Genomic DNA, 26,861 nt, shown 5'->3' with positions numbered 1-26,861 from the left:
ATGATTGTGTGTAAATTTCATTCTGGGCAACACTTAATCACTCAGCTAGTAATTAAAGTTTAGTTTTTATTATTTTACATTGGTTGTGATAAATGAAAACTAAGTAAAGGGGAAAAAAATTCAATTTTTGGGTGCTTTGTCTTACTTGGTTAGAAATTTACAATATTTGTTCTTTTTCAGTAAAAATTTAGTAATATTTAACAACCACTTTCTCAAAATAATTACCATAAAATTGTAAAATTTTTGTGTCATAAGAACTCTATTGCCTATATAATTAGATATGTTTTATTTCATTTATCTGTTAGGTAGTGTGTGGAGCAAAATTGTTGTTTAGAGTGCCTTGAAAAGATAAGCATCCGCTCGGTTAGCCTATTGGCTGTGGGCTTCCCAACCACGTGCCTGGGGAAGGAGTGTCCTAGGTTCGATTCCCGTCGGTGAAGTGAGGTGCTGAAGGATCTTCCTCAGCCATAGCCAAGTTAGCCAGTCTTGGGCATGGAGTAAGGTTTTTCCCCTCAGTTTATTCTGGGTTTTTTAATCCTGCAGAGCAGGCAAACCGGCCTTGAGAACTCAACACCAGGCATAGGGCATAGGATACACTGGGGCGTAGGACTGACCACCTTATCCTGTGAACGATTTGAGGTCCGATGATTAATAAACCCTCGACACTGCAAGGTAAAAGAGGGTATAAAGAAGATGAGATGAAAAGATAAGCTTATTTTATTTAAAAATTGTGATGTTGACTTTATCATCATCATCAACCATTTTTCTGTCCACTGCGGACAAAGGCCTCAATAAAATCCTTTTTTATGCCACTGAGTTCAAGCCATCTCGTTAATCTTACCTTCTCGCAAACACTTTGATGTTTCTATAGCTCATTCCATTTCTGAGATAACATTCAGTTATCAACTTTCCATTTTTAAGTGTTACTTTTTGCAACCTGCCTATTGCCATTTTGATCTTTTAATGGCTGTTACAATGTTTCTCACCCAGGTCTGAGCTCATCCATGTTTCACTTGAATATATGTCACGACCTGAAATATGCAACTTTCAAATATTTTTCTTTTAAGGTAGATTGAGAAGTCTCTTTTGAGTGCTTCACACTGTTTTCCAAAAGATCTCCAAGCAAGTTGAATTACTGGACTATTTCTTCTTCATTGCATAACTACATTGCATAATACACTGATTTCCTTAAATTAAGGAACAAAGAGAAAAATCATTATTTAAATTAAGGGGATATTAAATCCCACATTTTTAAACCGAATAAGAAACTCAAAGATTGGAATCAGAGAGTTTCATGCCGAATATAGTAAACTATAAAGTATCGGCGATCGCTAGCTTGAGCTAATGCAAGTGACCCTAGTACGTAGTACAATACCGGACAACTCGCAGCAAAGGTGGTAAAGTTCTGATCGCTATTCTTAGGTATTTTCCATAATGTAAAAACACGTTTCCTAGGAAATGTATGCTGTTATTAACATTATGGTGGGAGGTCACTACCCAGACCGGTTTCAGCCTTTTTTGAGGCTTCATCAGTGAGTAGCTAGACCAAATTAATACCAACGTGTCTAGCGAAAAGAACTTATATACCCTGCTGTACGTTCCAAACAGGTGCAACCATTAAGTTACTTAAATATAAAGAGCTAATAAGCTTCATTTCGGCGATATAAACATTATTTAAATTAAGGGGATATTAAATCCCACATTGTTTTAAAACCGAATAAGAAACTCAAAGATTGGAATCAGAGAGTTTCATGCCGAATATAATAAAATATAAAGTATCGGCGATCACTAGCCTCAGCTAATGCAAGTGACCCTAGTACATAGTACAATACCGGACAACTCGCAGCAAAGGTGGTAAAGTTCTGATCGCTATTCTTAGGTATTTTCCATAATGTAAAAACACATTTCCTAGGAAATGTATGCTGTTATTACATTATGGTGGGAGGTCACTACCCAGATCGGTGTCAGCCTTTTTTGAGGCTTCATCAGTGAGTAGCTAGACCAAATTAATACCAAAGTGTCTGGCGAAAAGAACTTATATACCCTCCTAAGAATAGCGATCAGAACTTTACCACCTTTGCTGCGAGTTGTCCGGTATTGTACTACGTACTAGGGTCACTTGCATTAGCTCACGCTAGTGATCGCCGATACTTTATAGTTTACTATATTCAGCATGAAACTCTCTGATTCCAATCTTTGAGTTTCTTATTCGGTTTTCAAACAATGTGGGATTTAATATCCCCTTAATTTAAATAATGTTTATATCGCCGAAATGAAGCATATTAGCTCTTTATATTTAATAAAAATCATGATATCTTAAAAATGGTATGATGAATTTTTATATAATTTGGTAAAAAAGCAGTATGATATGAGATGTGAAAGAAATACACACAAAAATTGTACATAAATAGTTTACTTTAGTAACAGATTAAAAACATTCCATATTGAGGCATAACATTCCATATTGAGGCATTTTGAACTTATGTGTTTGACTACTGTCTTCATGTAAGTTCAAAATGCCTCAATATGGAATGTAGTCATCCCTCACAGTAATACGTTGCTCACAACCATGCTTCGTACTGTTTGTAATGGTATCCAAGAGCTCCGTTGGTAATAACAATCATTGCTTCTGTAGAACTCTCCTAAGGTTGAGAGCAGCAGTGCATCTACCTAGAGCATCCCAGACATGCTCAGTAGGATTAAGGTCAGGAGAACCCGACTGGCCAGTCCATATGTACAATAGTCTCTTCTTGAAGATATTGGTTTATGGGCTTCCTTTCTGTACTTGTCATGTAACTGATTACCTTCACTCATCTTGTGCTGCCTCCAAAATGCCTTTTTCTTCCAGATTGCACACTTCACCTCTACAGTTATCCATTTTATGCCTCCATTATTTAATCTCCGGACCTATAGTCATTGTCTCTGCCAGAAACTTACTGAGAAGAGACCAAACAGCATTGGTTTCCTTCCCATTTAATTCCTCATTCCATGATATCACTGCAGGCTGCTTCCTGAGTTTGCCATAATCATCAGCCTTATGGTTCCACATATAACTCTTTCTCAAAAAAGTCCTGATATGGCTGGCCACCACCCAAGTGATCACTTCATAGTCACTTTCCTCAACTGGAGGAAGATGTGACATTCCATTTACAACAATATCTTCTGATGAGATAATTAAATCCAAACCCTCGATTCATGTGTGGCTTCTGTTACATACTGCTTAAGGTAGTTATCCTTTAAAAACTCACGAAATTCATTATCTTTGGCTCCTGATGCTGTCTCTTCATTCCAGTCTATATTACCATAATGGAAATTACCCATAATGATCACACTTTTCTTATTAGCCAGACCAATTTGTCTAAAGATTTCCTTCTCACTACCTTCTACATTACCAAATCTATAGCAACACCCTACTAAACAATTCATCCTATCCACCTCCACTTCATACCATATTGCTACAAAACCACTGTCAGTATTTGTTCCTTGCATCTCTACCTTAGATGGGCACTCCTCTATCATCATCAATAACTCCTGTCTATCATCACAAAAGATTACTTAACCCCTCCATCTCTATTCCTGTCAGAATGTCATCCTTATTCAACCATGTCTCACTTATACCAACAATTTTTGGGCAAATGAACTCTATCAATGCTACAATTTCATTCCACTTGTTTCAAATACTTCTAGCATTTGTAAAACACACACTAGCTCATTTCTGTGTTTATAACAAATCCCACTTTTTGGATATGACTCCTCCAAACTCCCCCTGTCTATTCCTGATATTACACCTCTCCCCAGACCTGAATGTTATCTCCACATCCTTGATTACCTTGATCCTTTCTTGCACACTCACACATCTATTCCTGTAACCACCATCTATACTTTTCACACAGTGTCCTTCTGGTCACCCTGACTTCTTCCATTTTCCACTGTGTTGCTTCTCTTCATCCTTCTCTCTCTCTCTCTCTCTCTCTCTCTCTCTGTGAGTATCAGAGATAGTATGAACAAGGGTGAGAGAGTGAGTAAAAGTGACCAAATTAAGAATGATGAGAGGTTGTAATAAGAGGGAGATATGCAAGCCTGTGGACAAAGCATGAGCACAAATGATTGGTGAAATGCCTGGCAAGTACTAAAAGAAAGAAAAAAAAAAAGAGGTGAAACAGAAGAAAGTATGACAGCAGAAGGAGCATAAGGAGAGAATCAATGATAAGAAACGTACTTGATGAATGATGATTGAAATTCAGGTGCATAAATGAAATATGTCAGTAATAATACTTTCACTCTTCCTCACTGCATTAAAATGCAGTGAGGAAGAGTGAAAGTATTTGATTGTTTTGGCAGATATGAATAATTCGAAGTGTGACAAGGAGGGAATGAAAGTAGATATGTTTACAGGAAGAAGAAGCAAAAAAAGAAGAGCGAGTGTGTGCATTAAGATTGTATGTGTTGTCAAAGTACGATAGTAATGAATTAAGAATAAGGACAATGATTGCAGATGTTTCATATGAGCCACCATATAGGTCGTACAGGAGGAATGATGTGCACTTTGTAGATATATGGAATAAATTTCATGGATACTGATAGATTGTACTTGAATGGACTTGGAGTCAAGTGTCTGGAGTAAGTGTTCAGTGGGTCTGGAAGTGCACAATCAGGAAAGCTAGAGTTAATGAGGAGATAATGGATAAGAGAGTGTGCATGCACCGTTCACATGAGTGAGGGTAGCAATGAACAAAAAATGCTGAATATAGTTTTTAAATCTCAAATACGAATGCAAAAATCATTACATGATACAGTGGCTGTAGGCAGAAGGATGTATTTGCAGAAATACACTGTCAGAAGCTTCAGGAGTAAGGGCGAGGAGTTTTTGGTATTGGCTAGTTCTACTTGACCAGTTATATTGGCATTAGTGAAAATTGGTTTGTGGAGGATGATGTAATTTAGAATGTAAAGTGTATTTTATTTTCTGAAAGGTTAGACAGAATAGGATAGGGGATATACAGTTGATGATAGCAGAAGAATTACAACAATCAAGAATAGAAGTTCAGCAGAAAGGCAGTGACATGAGAGGTAGTGTATTTGAGGCTATCTGCTGTAGGATGGTGGCTAAAAGGACAAAATATAATAATTGCTACTGGGAGTGCAGAGACCTATGTAGAGCAGCACTTCTCAATCTTTTGAAAGTGAAGGACCCTATTTTAATTTGAAAAATTTGGCAGACCCAGTGTGGTGGAATTCTCTGTGGAAGGGATAATGTTGACTAATTTTATCTTAAATTGTGCAATTATACATGTGAGGCAGTTTGCAATATCTATACTTTTGTCCAATTGTAGAGAATAATATTGACCATTACTTACTCTTATAATTAGTTGTTCTTTCATATTTTGTGCCATTTCTTGAATTCTTTGACTGACTGTGACATTTGACAAAGGAATCATATTTAAATTATTTGATGCTTCTTCTTCCAACTTAGCCAATGTCATCACTTTTTCATCTGGCAGAATCGGTTCCTCTGCTATATTGTGAAGTTTCCCCTTTTTTGCAAACAAGGATACTTGATACAAAGCAATCAGAGCATTTTCATTCTTTCTACTAGTTGCAATATTTGTTATACTTCTTTTCACTAGTACGTAGTTCTTGAAGTTTATTTTGAAAAAATTCAGTGGACATATTGCATTCATGCTTTGTCTCTAAATGTCTCTGCAACTTTGCTGGTTTTATGTGTTTATTGGATAATGTTTCATAACAGACAATGCATTGTGAGTTTTGATTATCAACGGAGCCAGTATAAATAAAACCAAGACACAAATAATCATTGCTATATTTACAAATTTTCTTGTTTGAATGTGACTGTGGCATTTTCTTTGAATCAGCCTTAGTTGAATCTACTCCACCTCTACAGACCACCAACACATTGTAGTGCCTTACAACATACATTCAACATGCTCCTGTCTGGACAATGAAAAAGAAAAGGCATTTGAGCAGTAAATGGATGATATTTGAACTGAGTTCATTCCAGCCAAAAAGCAGGGGCATTGTCATTACTAACTGTATTACAGAGACCCTTTCTATAAACTTTGGTAGTTCTGTTTTGTAACTTAGTGCCAGACAAGTGAATCTGACTTTACTTTCTCTACTTGTTTAGTTTCTTGCTGTGGGTGATGTGATGCTTTGTTATTCCAAGACCTAGGCACCTGTATGTTAGACCTTTAAGATGCAGTCTGATAGAGAATCAGTTGTCAGTTTTTTGCTGTTTTTTTCCTACTCTGAAAAACCAGTAGATTAGCTAAAGTGTATGCAATATCAACTTAAACACTTTTTCTAATGCCTGTATTGCCTCGGCATCAATTCTAAATAAATTAGTTGATCTCTTTTATGTGCAAAAGTTATTGCCTTTCATGGTGTTTGCTATTTTCATTAGAGAGTTTTGTATATAAATCATGAAAACCATTTAGATGCCAGTGAGTTCAAAAGCCTCTTGTAGCATCTAAACTGTTTTGAACTTCTGGAGCTTTTAGAATTTCCAGAAGTATTGGTCATCAAAAATAAATGTATAAAAAATGTTGACCCACTAATTTTTTCTCATCATTTGTAGTATTCATATGCATAATAACATCTGCTTGTTTTTCTGAAAAAAAAGTATGCTTATTTTGATGAAATTAACTCTCACTAATTAAGTGGGCTATTTTCAAACTCCTGAATTACCATAATTTTATATATTATATCAATCTTAAATCATATGTGTTTGTACCTGGTGTAACAATAAAGTAATGAGACTGTTCTAATAAACAATCAGTTCTCTGGATCATATCATTTTTTTTTTCACACAAGTTTAAAACATATAATTTTATTAATTTTTTTATGTTAACAATTCAATGGTGTGTATACCAAAACTCCCAACTTTTTTCTATACTTTTTTTTTTGTGTGCCTATCACACTCTCACATATAATAATGGGAGTTGACATCTGTAATTATCAAACAGACAAATGCTTTTAATAGCAATAATAAGAACATACATTTAATAAATTTCAGATTTAACTGTTATTTTAATAAAGTTTTATATTTTCACATAAATAATTTTGTGAAAAATCATTGATTTTATCCAAAATGGATGAAGTGCACTTTTCCACATCTTAACATGTAATGCTTAGGGAAAAAGTTAAGTGACATCATTTTAAAAATCAGATTTTGTAATAATCATTTCACTATATGTTTCTTATTATATCAGTAAGAAATTTCCATTTTAATTCTAATTATATAATATACACATCTGTTAAGAGCTGGAGCTCACTCAGTATTGACAATGCCCTTCAGTTGAAAAGATCTGGGTTTAAATTCCATCTAGGATGCAAAGAATCTTTATCAGGACTTCTCAACTGAAGATGAGTTAGCCGGTCTCATATGGAGTTTGAAGGGCTTTTTTTTTCTCCTGGAATCTTGGATTTTTCATTCTGAAAAAGAAGCATACTGAGAAGAATACACTCAATTTACATAGCAGACAGTGCAGATAGGAGTAATTGCCATATCATGAGCAGTAAGTAGCTTTCTAAAAAGGCCATGTTATATGGCCATGACAGGCTATTGGTTCTAACATAAAAGGGAAGATGAGATGTGTCTGTTAAATGCATTTTTTTCAAAGACTGTAGGATCAGGTGATTTCTCTTAAGCAATGATTATTCTTTGCATAGTTTTTTCAGTTACACTTTTTCTTTTTTACTGAGCCTAGTAAATTGCTGTCTTGCAGCACCCTCCTGAAGATGTTATAAAAGGATCAAGAAGAAAATTAGAGTATGCTGGCGAACTTCCCCATCTTACAGCTCCTGAGAAATATTTTTTATCACAGCTTATTTCTATGCCATCAAAAGATGTAAGTATTTCAAATTTTTTTTAATTATGAGGCTTGTCTAGTAATAGGTTATTGAGACTTCAACATGAAAGTACTCCAAAAACATTGCGAAAGTACCCCAAAAATAAATTAAGCCATATATAGAACTGGCACTAGGAGAAGAACAAGCAGGTTTCAGACCAGTGCAAAGCACAATTGAACAACTATTCACCTTAAGACAGCTAATAGAAAAGACACTAGAGTACAACCAAAGTTGCTACATAAATTTCATAGACTTTCGTCAGGCATTTGATTCAATCCATAGAAGAGAACTATGGAAGAATTTGAAATTCCCAACAAAACCATAAGAATAATAAAGAATCTGTATGAGAAATCTGAAAGTGCAGTACGAATGGAGGACACCTTAACCAACTGGTTCCACACAGAGAGCGGAGTAAGACGGGATGCAATCTGTCACCAGACCTGTTGAATCTTACACTGGAAGAAGCAACCAATAAGGCCTTAAACAATGAAGACTCTGAAATCAAAATATATGGGAAAAATGTGACAAATTTAAAATTTGAAGACGACATTGCATTACTTGCAAGCACAGAAGAAAATCTACAGCAAATTTCTGATAAAATGAAGGAAGAGTATATAAAATCTGGATTAAACATAAATATAGACAAAACAAAAATTATGCAAATAGGAAAAAGAAGCACCAATCTGAAAATTGAAATTAATAGTAAGAATCTAGAGCAGGTAGAAAACTTCACCTACCTTGGAGGAGTTATTGAGTACAATGGTGAAATTATAAAAGATATAAAGAGACGAATCAGTCAAGCATCCCAAACTTTTGGATGACCTAATAAAATACCGAAGTCAAGAGACATCAAACAAGTAACAAAAGTAAGAATCTATGAAACAATGGTCCTCCCAATACTCCTCTATTGAAGTGAATGCTGGAATTTCAAAAAGGCTGAAGAGAAAAAATTATTAGTTACTGAAATGAGTTGGCTAAGAAGGTTATTTGGAGTATCTCTGCTGGATCGACTAAGAAACGAAGACATAAGGAAACGACTAAAACAAGAAATAACAATAATAGACAAAATCGAAGAAAGAAGACTGCGATGGTTTGGCCATGTGACCAGAATGGGAACAGAAAGACTACCATCTAAAACCCTGAATACAACGATGGAAGGTAAAAGATCCAAAGGACAGCCCAGAATTAGATGGATAGACAAAATAAAAGAGGACCTGAAAACCAAATCACAACAAGCGACACCAAACTGGACAGAATTGTTTGGACTCTCCTGGGACAGACAGAAGTGGAAAGAGTTCATTCGGCCTCATCATCATCCACATAGATGATGGAAGAGAGAAGAAAAAGAAGAGACTTCAACAACAATGATTAGATTTATAAAATATTTAAATACAGCAGACGATCACTATAGCAAATCCCTTGGGACCAAAGACATAATTCATTGTAATGCAAGGTTTGCTATACTGAATTTAGGGTAAAAATAGTAACCCCTCCTTTCAATCCCTTCAAAAACAAAAGAAATTACAGGAAACAGAACAAAGGAAGTGGCAAGAAATAAAAGAAATCATGAGAAATAATGCAAAAGAGTTAGCACACAATGTAATAGTAAACAATGTAAAGAAAATCACAGCAAACAGAACAAAGGAAATCATCAGAAATAGAACCAAAGAAATTGTGAGAAATAAAAGAAATCATAAATAGCAAAAGAAGTTGTGAAAAACATAATAAAGGCAATTGCTAGAAATAAAACCAAATAATTTGTGAGAAATAAGAAATCACCAAAAACAGAACAAGGGAAATTGAAGGAAAAAAAAAACCTGAAGAAATAGAACAGAAGAAATCACAGTAAACAAAACAAAGGGGAAATTGTACATTGATGACAGAATACAAAGGATTGGCAGAAACTAGACATCATACACACACACACACACATACAAAATAACAAAATGCAAACAATAATGGAAGACCTTAAAAGAACAAGAAGAGTATGAAATAATAAATATGAAAATCTGCCAACTCCAACACATCATTGGTTGCTGAGTTGGAGATTGGCACCATCAACTTAAGAAGCATCAGTGGAGAAATAAACCAACAGAAGAATTCGATAAGTACCAGATCACCATAATAGGTGTTGCTGAAACAAAGAAGTCAGATTCTTTAGATTAGATTATATTCTTCTAAGCATCGAATACAAGATATTATATTCAGGCAATGAGGATCAGGGAAAAGAAGTAGCAGCTATAATATTCAACACTAAATATGAAAATAATCATCTTGAATGACAAGCAATATCAAGTAGAGAAATGTGGGCAAATGTCAGAATTGACAATTGAACAATGTGACTTATTTGTGCCTATGGTCCCTCCAGTAGGTTCTACTATTGTAGAATTGAAGGAATTTTTCGAGGCTTTAGAGAAGGCAGCTGGCAAAGAAAAAGAAAAAGTTAGTCCCTGTTGCAGATGTAAAAAGCAGAATGTAAAGCTAATAATAATAATAATAATGGACATTATCTACTGATTTTGGTTTAGGACATGGATTGATAATTACTAACACTAGGATATGTTCCAACATAAAAATGTGCACAAATTTATGTGAAGAGAACATACAAGAAATAAAAGTCTCATTGACTATGTTATTATTATTATTATTATCATCTTGACCTCCATGGAGTCACAAGATTCATCATAGTAGGTCAACACTAGTCAGTACAAAGTTCACCGTGCAACTCCTGAAACTCACCCACCATTTGCACTTTCACCACCCTCTTAGGCAGGTCTCCAGAAATACAACTTAAATCTACTAGCCAGAAAAAAAAAGTTTACTCTCCCAAGCTATCAGTCTACTTTATATCAGTATTATTATAGGCAATGTTAAAAAAAGTGTTATGTTGACAAAATAAAATAATATATTCTCTAATTCTCAATATACATTACACATAATTATACTGAAATAGACTTTTAAGGTGGGTTTAAAATGTATGCCACAATGTAGTTCATCACAAATCTCAGTTTGTTTATTATTTATAATGACAGGTGAATTTATATAAATTATCTGTGAACAATAATTTAACAGGAAAGACAAATAATAAAATTTACGAAAACCAGAACATAGTCACTTAATGTAGAGCCAGACTCCCTCTTCACATTGTACTCATGCAACAATTGTCTTGCAAAGACAAGTGTTTGACTTGTCTTTGCAAATTCATTGTATTTTTTACATGAGTATTAAAAGAATCTGCATTATGTACAGTTTTCACACATTTGATTACACTTAGTTCATGTTGTGAGCTGTGAAAATAAGTTTAGGACAATACTATATTACAATTGTGCACCTACCTACTTAAAAGGTAAAGATGTTGGAAGAATAAGATGTATAGATCTACTGCAATATTTAATTAGATGTGATTTAATGTGCCAATTTCAATTTTTGCATTTATAATAGTTTATTTTGTTAATGAAATTATATTGTGAGAAAAGCACAATTATTATTGTTTTTTTAAATAATAGAAGAGCCTGTGCAGCTCAGTGGATGTGGCGTTTGTACACCACGGCACTTGGCCGCACGAAGGAAGACTTAGTTTCGAGTCTGGTCGGCGACTAGAGGAAATTTTTTCTAAGCCTTTTTTCGACCGGTTCCCGAGTTAGTCGATCTCTGGCACGGGCAAGCGGGTTTTTCCTCCCGGAAACTCGGGTTTTTTGTCCCATAAACTCAAGAAAATCGACCGTAGAACCCACATTATTTCAGACGTTAAATATATTGTGTTAGAGTTAGGGACCACGAGATGGCGGCACATTTGAGCAGTCTCTCTTCACTGTGTAACATTTAATTAGTGATAGCCTTGGGCCATCTATCTCTGATTGGTACCAGTGGAGATTGAACTGCCCACTCAGTCTCCAAAAGTTAGATAGGGCTAAATGGCCTCACCTACTCCCTGTATACGGGAATAAAAAGGCATTAGCTGATTTTTTTTTTTTTTTTTTAAATAATAGATAATATTTAAAGGGGTGCTAATATTTAGAGGGGTGCTTAAGGGTCAAAGCTGTATAACTGAGAGGAGATCTTCACATAGCCTTTAAAGGAATGCAGAGAACCAACCAGAGCTTCTAACCTAATGTCCAATCCTCACCTTCTCATGGTGCACCCTGTTGGATATCTACCTGGATACTGAACGAACAAGGATGGGCTGGCAATTTGGGATTTAGCTGACCAAATTGTATTCTTATTGACTTAAACCAAAATACAAAATGATGGTACAACATGATGAAATTTCATGCCTGCTGGGGCTTCACCTGATTAAACAAGGCCCCCGTTGTTTTCGCCAGGGAACCAGGGTGAATAGTGAAAAGTCAGCTACTGGAACAAATCTGAAAACACACCCTAACTCAACATCACCAGAGTTAAAGATCGGTACTGTCAACATAAGAAGCCTCAATGGCAAAGAAATGGAGCTAGCTCAGGAATTAGATAAGTACCAGATCGACATAATGGGAGTGACTGAAACAAAAAAGACAAAAACTGGTGAGATCTTTTTGAGCAATAAATGCAAAATGTTATATTCAGGCAATGACAATCAAGGAAAAAGAAGGAGTAGCCATAGTATTCAACACTAAATACGAGGCTACTCTTCTTGAATGACAGGCAGTCTCAAGTAAAGTGAAGTGAGCAAATATCATTCATTGTGAAGTGAAGTGAGCATTCATTGTACCCATATATAAAAAGGGAAAATAAAACTGAATGTGAGAATTACAGAGGTATTTCCCTATTTAGTGTTCCTGGTAAGATTTATGTCAGTATACTTGAGAAATGGTTGAGAAGAATTGTAGAAGAAAAGCTTGGTGAACAACAAGCTAAATGGCCAAATAGAGGCTGTCAGGATCAGATCTTCACTTTACGACAAATAGTGGAGAAATCATGGGAATATAACAAAGATCTGTATTTAAGTTTTGTCGATCTCGAAAAGCCATATGTCAAGGTTCCAAGAGAGAAGCTATTCAATACACTACAGTTATATGGTGTCAATGGGGCATTATATCAAGCAATAATTAGTCTGTATTTGAGTTGTAAGTTGGTAGTTAGAATTGAAGGAAGTACAGGAAGATGGTTTAATGTTAAATCTGGTGTGAGACAAGGATGTACATTATCCCCTCTGTTATTCATTATCTATGTGGATCACATTATGAAGGAAAGTGGTATTAAACATGACATCAAAATTGGAGATGTTAATGTCAGCTGTTTGCTTTATGCGGACGATGTTATACTTCTAAATAAATCCGCTACAAGTCTGCAAGATTCCCTGACTAAATTGAATAACTGTTGTAATAGATGTGGTATGAAGGTCAGCAATAAAAAGACGAAGACAATGAAAATAGGCAGAATCGTTGAAAATATCAACTGTGTTGTGAATGGAGAGCGTGTGAAATGTTTTACTTGTTCCATAGGTTCTCCACTCACAATGCAGTTGATATTTTCAATGATTCTGCCTATTTTCATTGTCTTTGTCTTTTTATTGCTGACCTTCATACCATATCTATTACAACAGTTATTCAATTTAGTCAGGGAATCTTGTAGACTTATAGCAGATTTATTTAGAATTTAATTTACCATCTTCACGATTTTTAGTGAAGATGGTAAATTAAATATGGAAATAGACAACAGAATCAACAAAGCTGGTATGGTTGGAAGTCAATTGAATAAATTCATATATAATAAGAGAGAAATTAGTCAGAACACTAAATTAGCTGTATACAAGACAGTATTCAAGGCAATTTTAAGTTATGGATCTGAGAGCTGGATCAGAAGTAAAACACTTGACCAAAGACTAGAGACTGCAGATGTGAGAGTCCTGAGAAAGATTAGAGGCATGAACAGATAGCATCAATTGCAATATCATATTAAAAACGAGTATATTAGGAAAGAACTTGATATTGTCAGCATCCAGGAATGCGTTAGCAGAGCTAATCTCAGGTGGTATGGTCACTTAAACAAAATCGGCAAGGAAAGATTAGCAAAATAAGAGTTAAACGATCCAGAGGAAGACCAAGATAGATATAGGTGGATTGATATGGTACAATGTGCCTTAGAAGATAGAAATATAAGATCTGATAATGTTGGTGTCTTGACGAGTAACAGACTAATTTGGAGGAAAATTGTAGATAGGAAGTTAGTAATGATGTAAATTTTTCATGTAGTACTATCATATCCTGTACACCCTTTGAGGGTACATGGCAGGAATTTGAAGATGATGATGATGATGATATTTAAATAATAAATAATAATAGTCTGTTAAAATGTCATGCGTATTTATATATGTGTAAGTTTAATATTGAACTAAATGTTGAAAAAATGAACTAAATGAATGCATTGATTTCATTAAAACTTATTGGAAATGATAACTTCAATTTCATTTAAATGCATATACGATATGAAAAATGTGCATATTTTCTTGCACAATTCAAGTGTGAGATTTACTGTTTTTTGAGATGCACCATAACTATTTCATATAATCACAGTTCATTTTTATTTACTTCATGACTGAATCACATGCTACATTTTGCATGGACTGAAAAGAATCTATATATTGCTGTGAGAGAGATGAGGAGATTTTTGGAACTACTTATTCTCCCTTCTATGTGTTAGGCCTACTGGCCTGTTACAGAGCTATTTTAAGTCCTTCTAAGTCATACCCATCCCGAGGATAAGGTGACTAGCCTTATCCCCCTAGTATGTATTCTATGGCTGTAGCTGCGTGTGTTCATTGGGCTGGTTTGTCTGCTTGCAGGAGGAAAAACCCCAGATAAACTGGGTAGAAAAACTCTGCTGTCCATGTCCAAGACCGGCTAACTTCGCTCTGACTGAGAAAGAACCTTAAGTTCCTCACGTCTACGATGGGAATCGAACCCAGGACACTCCTTTCCCAGGCATATGGTTGCGAAGTACATTGCCACTCTGCTAACCGTGTGGACTTGTGAACTTGAAAGCGGATATTTATGAAGTATTTATGTAGAAAGAAAAATGTTTAAAAGTTATCAGAAATGTTATGACAATGACAAAATGGAAAAAAAAAATGAACAGTCTTTCATGTAGAAAGAGAAATAAAGTTTGAACCTTAAATTTAGGAGATAAAAGGAAGGAAGATACAGTACAAAGTGCCTTAGACAATAGAAATATAAGATCTGATAATGTTAGAGTCATGACAAATAACAGACTGATTTGGAGGAAATTGTAGATAGGAAGTTAGTAATGATGTAAATTTTTCATGTAGTACTATCATCTCCTGTACACCCCTTGAGGGCACATGGCAGGAATTTGATGATGATGAAAGGCAGGAAGAATGTTATGATGATTGGTTTACATTATAACTTTTAGAGAAAACTGGCAACTAAAATTGCAAGTGTTGTTGCAATTCTTTAAAAATGAACACTGTAGATTTTGAATTAAGGATATCAGATCTAGAAGTTTTATTTTCAACTCTCTAGAAATAAAACTTCCATAATGAATTTGTTGGCAAACACCTGTGATCAAATAACTTCATATTGAATGACATGTTTTAAGGAAAAAAAAGTGTAAATTACGCAAAATAAAAAAAAAAAATATATATATATATACATATAATGCATTCAAAATATATATATTTTTTGAATGCTTTTAGAATGAGGCTGAAAATTCACTCACCACTTATTTCTGGTTATTTGATTGTGGTAAGTGAAGTTCTGGAGCTCTACTCTCAGGTAATCATTCCGTCTTCTCCATGCAAACAAAAACTTACTACTTAGGTTTTTATTCACTACTAAAAACACACATAATAAACCATAATAATGACTATTTAATTCGTAAATATTTCATCCCAAGTATCTTGGGACATCATCAGTACAGTAGTTTAAACAATACTAGAAATAACATACAGTTAAGGTGCATGATTACGATGCAATCTCAATATGCGTGCAGTAACATGTTATAGAAGTAAATTAAATATAACTGAAAAAAAAATAGAGAAAAATAAAATAATATATATATATGAAGATTATTTTACACAATTTTGTATGACAATTTCCCATACTTTAGGAGAATGATGTTCTCCTAAAGAATTAGTAAGAACATTGTTGCGGTTTAAATTTGGTCTGTTAATAGGGCTTCCGCACTATCTTTATATAAACGTTCATATTTATATAAAGATCTGTGTAAAAGTTTCGACTTCTCCCAATGGATCCTATGGTTTGGATTTTCAGCTCCGTGTTGTGAGAGACCAGATTTCTGCGGTTTGAAAAGATGAATGTGGTCTTCATGTTCCGAGATGCTTTTCTGAACAACAGGCCTACCTGTCTGACCAAAGTAAGGCAATTTGCAGGAGCATGGGATCTCATAAATGCCAGGTAACATCAGAGGTGAGAGTTTGTCCTTAGGAGAAGGTAATAAGTTTTAGATTATGTTGATAGGTTTGTAAGTAGTGTCAAAGTATTTCTTCATAATTTTTGAAAGACGTTCGGAGATGCCTTTGACGTAAGGTATGGGAATCCTATGGACTTCTTGTCTGGGTTGATGTGTGGGAAGGTGACTGATGATTTTTTCAGTTGTTTTAAGATTATATCCATTTAGTATAGCTGTATTTTTGATTATTTCTAGTTCTTGGTTTAGAGAATCTTCAGAGGAGCCGAATTTGTGTGCTCTGGAAACTAGTGATTTAATGATGCCAAATTTCTGAGATGGATGATGAGTGGAAGAATTGGGAATGTAGATACCTGAAAATGTAGGCTTGCGATAGACAGACGTGGCGATGGAACCGTCTTCTTTTCTTTGAATGTGTAAATCCAGAAAGGAGATACCCTGTGGAGATTCTTTTTCTAGCGTAAAGTTGATGTGAGGATGAAGAAGGATTATTTTATCTAGAAACAGTTGTAATTCCTGTTCGGGATGATCCCAGACTGCAAATACGTTGTTGACATATCGTAACCAAATTTTTGGTTTGGGTTCAAAAGTGAATATTTTTCCTTTAAGGTGTTCTAGAAACAGGTTTGCTAAGTTTGGTGATAAAGGAGATCCCATTGCTATTCCTTCTTCTTGTTTGTAAGTTTGTCCTAAGGACAAACTCTCACCTCTGATGTTACCTGGCGTTTATTAGATTCCGTGCTCCTGCAGATTGGCTTACTTTGGTCAGACAGGTAGGTCTGTTCAGAAATGCATCTCAGAACATCAAGACCACATTCGTCTTTTCAAACCGCAGAAATCTGGTCTCTCCCAACATGGAGTTGAAAATCCAAACCACAGGATCCATTGGGAGAAGTCGAAACTTTTACACAGATCTTTATATAAATATGAACGTTTATATAAAGAAAGTGCTGAAGCCCTACTACACAGACCAAATTTTAACCGTAATGATGTTCTTACTATTCCTAAAGTATGGGAAATTGTCATACAAAATTGTGTAAAATAATCTTTATATATATATTTTTTTTTATTTTTATTTTTTTATTTTTTATTTTCAGTTATATTTAATTTACTTCTATAACACGTTACTGCATACATTGAGATATTGCATTTTAATCATGCACCCTAACTGTATGTGATTCCTAGTATTGTTTAAACTACTGTACTGATGAAGATGTCCAAAGATACTTGGGATGAAATATTTACGAATTAAATAGTCATTACTGTAGTTATTATGTGTGTTTTTAGTGATGAATTCACCACAGGTTTTGTTATATAAAAATGTTTTATTCACTACCTTCTTTGGTAATTGTCCTTGTTCCTTCCCTCCTTGTTTTACCATATGAAAAACCTTAGTGTTAAGAAGATAATCCTTCAACAGCTTAAATGTCTCAATCATATCCCCTCCCCCCATTTTCTATCCACCAAACTCTGCAGTTTACATGCCATCAGTCTATTCTCACAATGAACATTGTATAGGTACTGATTCTTGTAGAAAGGCTTAAACGCTGGTTATACATAATTATTAATTGACTTAAGGAATTCATAATGTTCAATAGAATATGAATTAAATTAAACTTTAATATATTGAAACCAGTATATTGAAAAATATTGAAACTAGTAACCCCCCCCCCTTCACAACAAATCCATCACCATTCCCTACATCCGAGGCACTTCAGAAAGAATTACCAAAATCTTAAGAAAACATGACTTGACCTCTTGTTACAGACCATATAGAAATTTGTGTCCAAATTTCTATATGGACACAAATAGAAACTTTTCTGCTCCACTAAACACCAACCACTTTCCCTAGACCTTCCTGGTGTATACCAGGTCCCTTGCAGCTGTACGCTGTCCTGCTTTGGCCAAACAGGCAGGACAGTGAATATCAGAATTTCAGAACACAAGGACTGCATCCGTTTTCACCAGTATAGCCACTCTGGTCTTGCAGACCATGCTCCGGATACACGTCACAGAATGCGGTGGAGGAAAGCCACAATAATACACCATAGCAAGTTTAAGTTTGAAAGACTTTTCATGGAATCGGCCTCAGCCCTAAGAAACATGCCAAACCTCAACAAATTTGGTTGCATGAGACTGCCCCAAATTTGGGAGACATACATCATGAGACCTTCAGCCCAACAGCCAGGAATACCTACATAGCCCGCTAGGGAGCACCATCAGGACTTTTAGGAGAAACTATAGCTTTCTGCTTCGTCCTCATTTACTGTATGTAGTGCCTGCGTGCACGTTTATTGTAAGTTCCTTGAAAATGGCAACGTGACGTTGCCGAAATATTAGAAATATATATTAAAGTTTAATTTAATTTATATTCTATTGTATGTTGTGAATTCCTTAAGTCAATTAATAATTATGTATAGGTACTGATATCATTTTTGTTATCTGTCTCTGCACTCTCTCTCCAAGGTTACTTTATCCCCTTCAAATAGTGGTAACCAGATCTTAGCACAGAAATTCAGATGTACAAAGAAAACTTTATATGGCAGCAGCAAACTTTTATCTCTCATGGTTAATGTTCTCCTCAGTACTGCAACAGTTCTATGAGATATCTTCACAACCTTTGCAGTTAAATTAAAGATCCCAAGAAATTATCATTTGTGTTAAGCAAACAAAGTTTGTGTATGAAGTATCTTCATGACAAGGCTTTTTGTATATAGAGGTTAATGACTTCACATTAATTGCCTTAGTAGAAAAAGCCATCAAAGGCTTGAAATGTGGAAAGGCAGCTGGAGTAGATGATATTCGACCAGAAATGCTGAAGTATGGTGGTATAAGAGTCTTACAGTGGCTGCACTGCATAGTTCAGAAAGCCTGGACGGAGGGACGAATTCCCGATGATTGGAGTAGAGCTCTCATAGTACCCATATATAAAAAGGGAAATAAAACTGAATGTGAGAATTACAGAGGTATTTCCCTACTGAGTGTTCCTGGCAAAATCTATGCAAGTATACTTGAGAAACGGTTGAGAAGAATTGTGGAAGAAAAGCTTGGTGAAGAACAAGCTGGATTCAGGCCAAACAGAGGCTGTCAGGATCAGATCTTCACTTTACGACAAATAGTCGAGAAAGCATGGGAATATAACAAAGATCTGTATTTAAGTTTTGTCGATTTGGAAAAGGCATATGATAAGGTGCCAAGAGAGAAGCTATTCAATACGCTGCAGTTATATGGTGTCAGTGGGGCATTATATCAAGCAATACTTAGTCTTTATTTGAGTTGTAAGTCAGCAGTTAGAATTGAAGGAAGTACAGGGAGATGGTTTAATGTTAAATCTGGTGTGAGACAATGATGTACATTACTGATGTACTTTCTACTATCCCCTCTGTTATTCATTATCTATATGGATCACATTATGAAGGAAAGTGGTATTAAATATGATATCAAAATTGGAGATGTTAATGTCAGCTCTTTGCCAGATGATGTTATACTTCTAAATAAATCTGCTACAAGTCTGCAAGATTCTCTGACTAAATTGAATAACTGTTGTAATAGATATGGTATGAAGGTCAGCAATAAAAAGACAAAGACAATGAAAATAGGCAGAATCATTGAAAATGTCAACTGCATTGTGAACGGAGAACCTGTGAAACAAGTGAAACATTTCACCTACTTAAGCACAATTTTTAGTGAAGATGGTAAATTAAATATGGAAATAGACAACAGAATCAGCAAAGTTGGTATGGTGGGAAGTCAATTGAATAAATTCATATGGAATAAGAGAGAAATTAGTCGGAACACTAAATTAGCTGTATACAAGACAGTGTTCAAACCAGTTTTAACTTATGGATCTGAGAGCTGGGTTAGAAGTAAAACACTTGACCAAAGACTAGAGACCGCAGATATGAGAGTCCTGAGAAAGATTATAGGTCTGAACAGATGGCATCAATGGCAATATCATATTAAAAACGAGGATATTAGGAATGAACTTGACATTGTCAACATCCAGGAATGCGTTAGCAGAGCTAATCTCAGGTGGTATGGTCACCTAAACAGAATGGGCGAGGAAAGATTAGCAAAACAAGTGTTCTCTGCCAGGTTGGCAGCAAAACGACCCAGAGGAAGACCAAGATATAGGTGGATTGATACGGTACAAAGTGCCTTAGATGATAGAAATATAAGATCTGATAATGTTGGAGTCTTGACAAGTAACAGACTGATTTGGAGGAAAATTGTAGATAGGAAGTTAGTAATGATATAATTTTTGTCATGTAGTACTATCATATCCTGTACATCCCTTGTGGGTACATGGCAGGAATTTGATGATGATGATGTATCCCATAATGCAAAGCATACATCCTTTTGGGTAGAATGCTATGCATCATGGGAGGGGGCCACTGACCAAAGACCAGTTTTGACCTTATTAAGGTCTCAACTGCCATGTTCACACTCTGTCATCGCATTAGGCAAGCACTCCTCTGCCACTCTATTCTTCACACTCTGAATCATCAAATCTCCATACATGAAATCATTCCAAACAGTCTTCTCTCACTGACTCTGGCATCCCTGACTCTTACTGCTCCCTGTCTCTCTCTCCCCTTTATCTTCCACTTTCCCTCTTGCCTCTCATCTCTTGCTTTCACACTCTCTTGACTTTCTATAATTTCTTCTCTTCACCTCTCGCTCCTATTCTCTCACCTTTCTTTCTCTCCCTTGCTCTTTGGCACTTTTCTCTCACACCTACTCTCATTCTTCTCACACTAGCCAACTTCTCCATCTTCCAATATCGTCTTTCTCCCTTCTCAACTCAGTCTTCATTCCTTCCGTCTCCTTTATATCTTCATGCTGATTCAGGACACAAAAGTATACAGAGAATTGGAAGTGTGAAGTGATTACATTTAGTTTTGAGCAGGTTTTAAAATTGAATATCCTCTGCCATTTGTGTGTAAGAAAAGAAAAGTCTGCAAGAACCTTTTAAAAAGAATAAAAAAAAAGAGAGTTTGGAAACAAGAACCAAATCTTGGAGATTCATTGGCAGATCCTGAAGAAAACATTGATTCAGCCATGGTGATATATGGTGAAGTTGTCTTCAAAGATAGAAAAATCAGAACTCCATGGTGGCAGAAGAAGGTAAAGAGGTAATGTAGGAAAAGAAGAAAGCATATTGAAAGTTTCAAGCAACTTATGAATCTGAGAGCTGGTCAGCATGTGTTCTGAGAGAATACAAAGAAAATGTAAGCAAGCAAGCAAAGCAGCATGTAAATGTAGCTAAACCAATAGTCTTGGGAAGACTGTTAAGCATATAGAAGATAAATATCAGAAACATAACAGAATAATCTGGAGTCTGTTGAAAAAGCTTAGAAATAGAGGCAAGAGTACTGTAAAATGATAAAGTATTGCAACGATAAAGATGACATGAAAACTGAAGATAAAGATATTCTAGATATCTGGAGTAATTACTTGGAAAGATTGCTAAATGAAACAAGCAGAAACACCTGAAATGTGTAAAGACAGTAGAGTAGATAATATTCAAATATAGAAGTATAAAAGTTTTACAGTGGCTACTCTACATTATTCAAAGGGACTTTTAATAATATAAAGAGTTTGATTTCAGATGATTGGAGTAGAACTCTCCTATCTATCAAAAAAGTAATAATAAAAAAATTAAAAAAAAGGAAATAAAACTAGATGTGAAAATTATAGAGAAATTTTTCCCTGCTGAGTGTTCCTGATAGAAAAACTCTTTATCTATTAAGGTAAGAAATGCCGACATTTATGCAAGTGTTCTTGAGAAAAGGCAAAGAAAAATTGAGAAGGGAAATTTGGAAAAGAACAAGCTTGGTGTAGGGAAAATTGAGGTTGTCAGGATCAGATTGTCACCTTAAGACAGATAGTTAAGAAATCATGGGAAGATAACAAGGATCTGTATTTAAGTTTTGTAAATCTTCATATGATAAGATTCCAAGAGGAAAGCTGTTTGAAATCCTATGATTAAATTGATAAATAGTATAGTTATATCCAGTAATGCATAATATGTCTGAGTTGTAAGTCAGCAGTAAGAATTGAAGGAAGTACAGGAAGATGGGTTGATGATGTTAATCTCAGCTCTTTACTCTATGCAGATGATGTTATACTAAATAAATTTAGTAGAAGTCTACAGAATTCCCTAACTAAATTGAATAGCTGCTGTAATAAATTTGATATAAAAATCAGCAATAAAAAGAGAGAGGCTATGAAGCTTGGCAGGAACATTGAAAACATCAACTACATTCTGCTGTAGAACATGTAGAAAAAGTAAAAGGTTTCTGCTGTTTAGGTGCAATTTTTACTGGAGGTGGCAAATTAAATATGGAAATAGATACAATAAGCAAAGCTGGTATGGTGGGTAGCTAGATGATTCAGTTTATATGAAATAAGTCAAGCACTGTTTCTGTATACAAGACCGTATTGAAACCTATTTTAATTTATGAATCAGAGAGCTGGGATAGAAATAAAGCCTGTGATCAAAGACTGGAGACTATTGATATAAGAATTCTGAGCGATTAGACGAGTGAACAGATTACCTGAATTGTAGAATCATATTAAAAATGAGGATATTATGAAGGGACTTAACAATGTTAGCATTCAGGGAATGCATGAGCACAGCTAATCTCAGTCAGTATGGTAACTTAAACAGACTGGTAGAGAAAAGGTTAGCAAAAAAGTTTTTTTTTTTTTTTGGTAGGAAAAAGGACCCAGAGGAAGATCGAGATGTAAGTAGATTAATACAGTAAGATGTGTCTTTGAAGACTGAAATATTGATTTGACAATATTGGATCCTGATAGATAACAGAGTCACATGGAGGAAAGTTGTCAACAGAAAGTTGGAATGGTGTAATCTTTTGACATAGTACTGTCATAATATCCCCCCCCCCCCCAATGTTATATATCAGGAATTTGATGAAGATGAAAATACACAATTAGTATTAAATTTTAAAATGTTATATTACCTTAAATTAATGTCTATTACCTGAAATCTTCATGATAATGAGGAGGGGGGTGGTAACATGTTAGACACAACTGGTGTCAGTGTCATCTTCAAGATTGAACAGACTCAATTGATGTTTAGCTGATATATTGCACATTATACAGTATTTCTTAAATTGAAAGTTCAAGTAAAAGTTATGAAATTTGTTTGCATATCAGCTCATTTTGTGTTTGAAAAACTCATTTATCTATTAAGGTAAGAAATTCCAAATTCCAATTTTACAATTTTTGTGTTTTTGGCATGTTTTTGATTTTAATTGTAAACATAAATTTTTATAATCTGCACATACAATAGTTTGTTATGAAAATGTCAGGTAAGTGATTGTAATTGAAGCTAATATAACATTTTGAAATTTAAATGTTAATTCTAGATATTTATAATTTCATCCTCTTCTACTCTTTCTAATGTTTATTATTGTTTGCTGCATTTGTATTTTTTCATATTGTCATTTTGTATGCTTTATGTATGATTTCTGCCAATTCTTTGTTTTCTCTCCTCAGTGTATGATTTCTCATCATTTCCTTGTTCTGTTTCCAGTGATTTTCTTTTGCTCTGTGCTTTCTTCTTTTGTTATATACCCTACCATTTCCTTTGTCTTCTGAATGTGATGTGATTTGATTTGTGAATGTTAACTTAATGTGAACTTTTTAAAAAAAAAATTTTTTTTTATATTTAGCTGTTCAAGAAAACACCTCGTCAGATACTTAACATGGATGTTGGAAATATGCAGGTAAGTTCTTTGCTCTTCTAAGAGTATATTTGATAATGACACATTGAAATACGCTTGATTAATAGAGTGTCAGTTAGTATAAAAATTTTGAAAGTTTATTTTCCACTTGGGTAGACTATAATAAATTTAGTTTAATCCTTTATCCAAGTGTTAGCAAACAAAGTTTGTGCCTGAAGATACTTCAAGACTGAGGCAACTCGTAGCAAAGGTGGACAAGTTTAATGAGTTGCCTCAGTCTTGAAGTATCTTCAGGCACAAACTTTGTTTGCTAACACTTGGATAAAGGATTAAACTAAATTTATTATAGTCTAACCAAGTGGAAAATAAACTTTCAACATCTTTCTCTGAATCCAGAGTAATTTAATAATAAGGGTACACCTCTTGGTAACTTGTATAAGTAGAGATGACCTCTCCATTGCTTCTGCCTTGGTATCTTCACTTCTGGGTCCTGGCTCCCACTGATGAGACCTCAATAAAGGTCGAAACCAGTCTGGGTAGTGACCCTTCCCTTAATGCATAGCATTATACATATCTGCAGGGGGATGTGCTTTGCATTATGGGAGATACTGAGACAGGAGTGATGAGAGCTTGGTCCACCTTTGCTATGAGTTGCCTCAGTCTTGAAGTATCTTCAGGCGCAAACTTTGTTTGCTAACACTTGGATAAAGGATTAAACTAAATTTATTATAGTATAAAAATTTATTAGTCTTGTGTCATCTAGTACCTGTACCTTTTTGATTGAAAAGACCTAAACTTTGAATGCAAAGAACTTTTGGTAAGGTTTCTCATCAAAAGAGTCAATATCATATGCAGGTGCAGGATTATTCATCCTTCCAGAAAATGTATGTTTTAGTCCTGGAATGAACAGACCAGCTACACTTGCATTTCACAGACACTGATATAGCTTGTTCCACATCTTCAGTTATTTATATGTAATCAACAATTCAACATTGTTGATTACATATAAATGTAATAAACAATGATTGTGATACATGAAGATGGTCATGCAGAATTCGGGTTCAAAACAGTGATGCTAGCTACTTTGATGAGGCAGATACGAACATTTTTGCCCAAATATGAAAATGTCTCAGTATAGTGGGCAATTATGTGAAGAATAAACTTGTGACAGTAATGTAATATTGAAAATGTTAAAATTTCTTTCATTTACAACCAATTCGAACTTAGATTCTGGTCACTATACCAGTATTCTGGTATAGTGACCAGAATTTTGACCATGTTTTTATGAGAACATAAATCTAAAACATTTCTTTTTATCATCCTTTCTGTCAAGGATGTTTAGGTTTGTTTCTATATTAATATATCTTTAAAATACACTTGAATTAGTATATTTTAAAATTGGTAGATGTAATTATTAACCTTGCAGGTGAATGAATGTTGGAGTTGCTCCATTTTCATTGAGCTTATAATCAAATGTTGTTGTATGAAAAGATGTACAATTCTCAGATGTGATTTATAAAACTCAGCTATATGCATATTATTAAAAAGTGAAGGAGTTTGAAACAAGAAGTAAACCTTAGAGAGTGTTGCAAATCCTGAAGAAAACATGTGGTGAAGTTGTTTGCAGAGAGAGTAATAAAAAAAGAACTATGGGGGGGGGGGGGGCAATGGAATGGCATAGAGAGCTTGGTTAGAATTCAGCTAATTCCAAAAGATGATTTTTAAAAAATAATAAAATAAATATCTTGTTTTTCTTCACATTATCTATCTTAATTTGGTTTCTTTCTCTTTCTCCCACTTTTTTTTTGTCTTAAAATCTGGAATCATAACCTGTTAAGAGCTAGGTAAGTTAAAAGGCTCTGATAAGATTAAAAAAAATGTGAGTAAACCCTCAAAAATTACTGCTCATGGAATTTACTTTAATCTTCAAAGAAAATTAAAAAAAAAAAAAAAGTTGACTCTAATCAAGATCATAGCAGTGATGCTTAAACCAAATACTGTAGAAAGTCTCTTTTCTCTTATTATCAGGGCCGCATTTATCATTAGGCGCATGATGTGCAAGCTGGGGGCCTCACTCTCTATGGGGGCCACATTTCAAAAAACCTCACAGCGAACAATAAAAAAAAAAAACAGCATAGTTATAGTTGGGAGGACTAGGGGCTATCCATGGAAACTGGGCAAGAGTGTGCTTAGCAAGGGTGTTAGAACTAGGTTTTTTACTTGGAGAGTGGTGAATGAGTTTTTATATCTTCGTTATCTTTCGTTATTGTTAAAGATATATTGTCTATTTATTTGTATCTTTCTTTCATTCTTCCTTTTATATTTATTTTATTTATTCTCTTTACTTACTTCACTGCTATAATATACTAATATACTTCCTTAAGAGTGCCTTACTCAACTCTACCTAGGAATGCTTCCTTTTCGGACACTGGCAAATTTATTTTTTATTGCTGCGCCAGCCAGAGTCCTATAATATGAGCTTATTCAAAATTTAGGGAATATTCCTAGGTTAATTGGCATTCATATTAATATACACTAAATAGATACTGGTACTAATTGCAATCGTGGCCAATAATCTATTACTCAAACACTTTCATTCAGGTCCCTCCCACTGTGGTTCTAAATTTTTGCAAGTGGTAATTTGAATTCTTGAAATCAGGCACGAGTCAGGCATATACAACAAAACATGTTTATTGGAACAAATTACACTTTATAACTATAATTGGAATAGGGTACTAAGCTTTTCAAAATCTCTTGCTAAGTTAGTTTCTCCTTGCTAATTTAACAGAACACTCACAGATCAAATTGCTAATCACACACATACTATAAAACATTAAAACTAGCTAACTATGTTATTCTAAATCAAACTCTTATTGCATGCTACATTTTAAAACATTT

General features: G+C 34.6%; 1 protein-coding gene across 4 annotated transcripts in view; it reads left to right on the top strand.

Annotated features, from left to right (window-relative positions):
• The window catches only part of Not11 (CCR4-NOT transcription complex subunit 11), a 172,708-nt gene that overhangs the window by 30,241 nt on the left and 115,606 nt on the right, over positions 1-26,861 (top strand). For all 4 annotated transcript variants that reach the window (XR_016549416.1, XM_090404488.1, XM_090404487.1 and 1 more), the window contains exons 4-5: positions 7,746-7,868; positions 23,952-24,005. Coding sequence is in view for 3 of the 4 variants with exons in the window: in XM_090404488.1 (XP_090260614.1) it covers positions 7,746-7,868; positions 23,952-24,005 (177 nt within the window). In the remaining variant the exon portion in view is untranslated. The remainder of the gene's footprint in view (positions 1-7,745; positions 7,869-23,951; positions 24,006-26,861) is intronic.

This window comes from Typopeltis vanoorti, chromosome 14 (genome assembly GCF_054136105.1).
Source record: "Typopeltis vanoorti isolate ZY-2024b chromosome 14, IOZ_Tvanoo_1.0, whole genome shotgun sequence".
Classification (NCBI taxonomy): Eukaryota; Metazoa; Arthropoda; class Arachnida; order Uropygi; family Thelyphonidae; genus Typopeltis; species Typopeltis vanoorti.
The sequence above is the reverse complement of the archived record's forward strand: the minus strand, read 5'-3'. Positions and strand labels throughout refer to the sequence as shown.